Below are 4,339 nucleotides of genomic sequence, written 5' to 3' on the forward strand. Positions count from 1 at the left end.
AATCATCCTTTTGGCTATGTTCTGTTCCTGTTTCGCATTCGAAGCAATGAGCATCGAGCCAACCACACTCATCTCAGCACTAATTGCATTTCCACCAATAAATCTTGTAGGCAAGGCTGCCTTAAAATCCATCAAAAGCTTCATCACAAATGTCTGGGAACTGGAGAGCATTGCAATACAGGCAGCATCAGATGAAGGTCAGCTTATGTACTTGCCATTTGTGGAAGACAGCATGAGCAGATTAAACCCGAGCTCATCCGTCTACAAGACTTTGGAGAGGGGCAAAATCAGTCTTGAGAAGCTCAGGAGCTTCGCCTTTGAAGCTTCAAGCAGTGGTACCATGAACTGGCTTCAGAGGTTTGATGAGATTTCTCTACTTTTTAAGTATGGTCTGGATACCACTCCTCTTTTTATCTTGATCTCTTTTTATAGAAACAAAGACGCCAACAACATCTTAGAGAGCAAAGCAGAGGTGGAGAAGTTTGTTCACAGCATGGATGTGATAAATCTCAGCGAGACACTCAAGGCAAACGAGCTGCAAGCTCTCAAGATGAACGAATTATGCGAGTCCCAGATGCAAGGAATGAGCAGATTGTTTGACTTGTGGGAATCGCGATTCGAGCAGCTCATCCAGCTCCAAACTTCTCAGTTCCAGACTATCCAGCAGCTGATTAGCAGTAATCAGGTAAGTCAACCAATGTTTATGCTTGTTCAGTTTATCTCGTTGAAAACCTACAGCTGAGGCTACCGCAATTGCAATCCTCTGACGATCAAAATCGACATTTGCTGCATGAAAACCACCACCATCACGATCAATCACCAACATCAATCGTTCGCACAATCAATGGTGGCTTTCAGGTGTGCATGAACTTCAAGGTATACCAACATGTAGTTCCAGTGGCAACGAGCACAAAGCTGCAAACCCAGTTTGCACTCGCGGGCAACGTCCAAAGCTTCCCATACACCGCTGGTTACGCAGCGGTTGTCAAAGACAAGCTCACAGACGCCGAAGATTATCTCTCCAGAGAAGTGGGAAGAGCGATTGGATTTTTCACAGTCCCAGCGAAAGGCCTGGTGTACACCACCTTTACCATGGACTTGATCGATCGAGGGACGCTGGCGGCCTCGGGTGTGGCAATGGCTCCATCGTTTACTTACATTGTGAGTGGTGGCACTGGCGAGTTCCTTGGAACCTTTGGCAAGATGGAAGTTCTCATTGTTAGCAGTGTTGACGATGGAGCCAACTTTATTCTCCTTCACGATGTCACGCTCTATTCTTCCACTAGCATGAATTAGAATATGCTTTGATTCTTCTAAAATTTAGGGATTGTGGATGATGCTACTCCTGCTAGGCTTGGCGCTCGTCGAGGCGCTGAGCGCGCCGATTCCTAGGTTTGAGGAGCGCGCAGCTCTCAAGGAGGATGTCCGAAATATGTAAGATCTGTGATCTATCCTTCGTGTATTTACTGATTGGAGAGCTCAATCGATCGCCAGGTTCCATCACGCCTACGACAACTACATGAAATACGCCTTCCCGGTACGCATTTCTCTTTCCTGACGAAGGAAACTCACGAGATTTCGCTTTGTCTGTGGCAGCACGACGAGCTCAAGCCGCTCAGCTTGAGTTATACTGATTCGCTAGAGGAGCTTGGAAATCTTAAGGTAAAGTTCTCGCAGATTTTCTTCCTTCTATCATTTTTTCTTTTCTTTTTCCTAGCTTGAGCGTCTCTCAGAGACTTACAGTGGATCGGCTTTGACACTCGTGGAATCCTTGTCAAGGTAATAGTGTTCTTGGATGGATTTCCATTTCTTCTTTATCTTTTCTTCTTATATACACAATGAAACATTCTCGTCAGCTTGGCAGTCATGAAGAACAGCAGCGAGTTTGAGAAGGGAGTCTTGTGGCTCGCCGAGAATTTATCCTTCGACGTTGATGTCCGAGTGAACGTTTTCGAGGTACGTTTGATACCATCGGAGAGCCAGATAACGTAAACTCTTTAACGGTGAAGTCTCGCTTCAGTGTAATATCAGGTTACTAGGGGGATTAATTTCTGCACACTTCCTAGCCAAAGATTCGAGAAAACAATTGATGTCAAATGGATACAATGATCAGTTGCTTATGCTTGCAGAGGACTTGGGACTGCGATTGCTGCCAGCTTTTGACACGCCCACTGGAATTCCATACGCTTGGATCAATCTGAAGGTTTGCTACATTTTCTCAACGCTCACCTTTCATTTGGAAAGCTTTTTATAGACCGGAGTGCATCCAAACGAGACGACCGAGACAAGCACTTCCGGGTGTGGTAAGTAGCGAGTTTCGTTTCTTTCTTCGTTCTTTTCGTTGGTTTAAGTAAAAGTTTCATCTCTCAGGCTCGCTGGTTTTGGAGATGGGAGCGTTGTCCCGCTTAACTGGCAATCCACAGTTTGAGAATTTAGCTTTGAGAGCTCTTCGCAAACTGTGGAGTATGCGCAGTGAACTGAACTTACTGGGAACGAACCTTGACATAAATACTGGACGGTGGACTGAGTACTCTTCAGGCATTGGTGCTGGTAATATTTTTCAATGTAATTATTTGGTCACCGTCCGGCCTGTTCTTTCTGCAGGCATCGATTCCTTCTATGAATATCTGGTAAAAGCCTACATTCTTTTCGGAGGCGAAGAATACTGGGATATGTTTCAGGACGCTTACCGAGCTGTCCAACAACATTATAGATATGGTTCCTGGTAAACTATCAGTAAACAGTTCATATGTATTGAAAGAGCTTTATATCAGGTATCATGACGCTGATATGAGAACTGGGAAAGCTACATACTGGCAGTTCACGAGTCTGCAAGCATTTTGGCCTGGACTACAGGTAGGAATTTATCGAGAGTTTTATGAAACGTTATGATCTTTTATTGCAGGTTTTGATAGGTGATATTGCCGCTGCAAACGCTACCCACAGAGAATTTCTCCGCTTGTGGGAGATGTTTGGTATTTTTCCTGAAAGGTTTCGTTTTGTAGAGTTTTGATCCTGCTTTGCTTACTATCCTTATTATCTTTTTTTTGTCTCAGATACTTACTTGATGCCGGAAAAGTCCACCCCACAGAAAGATACTATCCACTTCGTCCAGAGTTGGCGGAGTCCACATTCTTTTTATACCAAGCTACAAAAGGTAACATAGTAGAAAAAGTTTGGATTTGATTGTATGTTTTGCTTTTCAGATCCTTGGTATTTGGACGTGGGAAAGAAAATCATGAACTCTATCAATGTGTTTAGCCGCGTGCCCGGAGGCTTTGCTAGCGTCAGAGATGTCATGACTATGAAACTAGAAGACCATCAACATAGTTTTTTCTTATCAGAGACGTAAGTACTCACACCTCCTGCGTGATGATGATCACAAATCCTTTCAACAGGTGCAAATACTTGTATTTGCTATTTGATGATAGCTTCTTGGACGGCGAGAACCATGTTTTCTCCACCGAGGGCCATCTCTTCCCTGTCAACCAGTCGTGGCAGCAACAGCCCCGTCCCAAGGTACCAGAGGATCAATCTCGCGAAACATAAGTAGCGTTTGTGTGTTTTGACAGATATTGTCAAGGCTACGACTATTTTCAAGGCAAAAGCCCATAGACACCAGCGCTCTCACATCAAAGACATGTCCTCGCTTGAGCAGAGGAAGTGTGGAATCGGCATGCCACATTCCAGACACTCGCGCTGATCACCGATGCGTTTCAAGGTCGGACTGTGGCGTAGACGCGACTACTTGCGCGAAGAGGTCGTGTAGTTTTGCCGGTTATTGCTCGTGACAAGATCACCAAAAAAAAGCATATAGAAACTATTTTTTCTTCCCCAGAAAAAATAAGAATAGTTTTGCCGGTCATATATATATTGACAATCCCAGAAGAAGAAAAAAAAGAATGAAAGGGAAATTAATTTCCATTGCCGGGATTTGAACCCGGGTCGCCTGGGTGAAAGCCAGGTATCCTGACCGGACTAGACGACAATGGATCAATGAAATTTTGGCCGTTCAAAAAGGTTGATTACAGTTTATAAACACAATATCCTATCAAGCTTCTTCGATGAGCATGGAGCGCTTGTAAGTGATCTTCCAGCGCTAGATCCAGAAGCTGCATGGCTCTCCGCTTCCACCACTTTCTCGACATTGAGCATCACGGCATCGGTGAGGGGCGTTGTTTTGCGATCTGTGAATGCCGAACAGCGTTATAGGCAATTGCACAGGGTGGAAAAGGAAAACAAGTACCCTGGCTGGATGCTACTCAAAGTGGTGCTTGCGGAAGTGCATTATCTTTTGTTCGACAAAGCTGGGGCGCAGCAGCGGCTGCTGGATGTCCAA

General features: G+C 44.9%; 1 protein-coding gene and 1 non-coding gene across 3 annotated transcripts; one reads left to right on the forward strand and one right to left on the reverse strand.

The window, feature by feature from the left end:
* The first annotated feature begins 1,319 nt into the window (after window positions 1-1,319).
* Window positions 1,320-3,880, forward strand: LOC9641150 (alpha-mannosidase I MNS5). Of its 2 annotated transcripts, XM_024668061.1 has the most exons (15): window positions 1,320-1,434; window positions 1,495-1,537; window positions 1,597-1,662; window positions 1,718-1,779; window positions 1,857-1,956; window positions 2,021-2,203; window positions 2,255-2,303; window positions 2,371-2,550; window positions 2,605-2,725; window positions 2,775-2,856; window positions 2,906-2,991; window positions 3,057-3,157; window positions 3,207-3,348; window positions 3,399-3,519; window positions 3,573-3,880. In XM_024668061.1, exons 1-15 carry the CDS (start codon window positions 1,334-1,336, stop codon window positions 3,789-3,791), a joined length of 1,656 nt encoding a protein of 551 aa, XP_024523829.1. In that variant the 5' UTR covers window positions 1,320-1,333; the 3' UTR covers window positions 3,792-3,880. The 2 variants fall into 2 exon arrangements, with proteins under 2 accessions (XP_024523829.1, XP_024523830.1); XM_024668062.1 differs by lacking the exons at window positions 1,320-1,434; window positions 1,495-1,537 and having other exon boundaries at window positions 1,611-1,662; window positions 1,865-1,956.
* Window positions 3,881-3,919: 39 nt separating this feature from the next.
* On the reverse strand, window positions 3,920-3,993 carry TRNAE-UUC. The gene has a single exon. It is a non-coding gene; the product is annotated as a tRNA-Glu (tRNA).
* Between the last annotated feature and the right edge of the window lie 346 nt (window positions 3,994-4,339).

This window comes from Selaginella moellendorffii, unplaced genomic scaffold (assembly GCF_000143415.4).
Source record: "Selaginella moellendorffii unplaced genomic scaffold, v1.0 SELMOscaffold_347, whole genome shotgun sequence".
Classification (NCBI taxonomy): domain Eukaryota; kingdom Viridiplantae; phylum Streptophyta; class Lycopodiopsida; order Selaginellales; family Selaginellaceae; genus Selaginella; species Selaginella moellendorffii.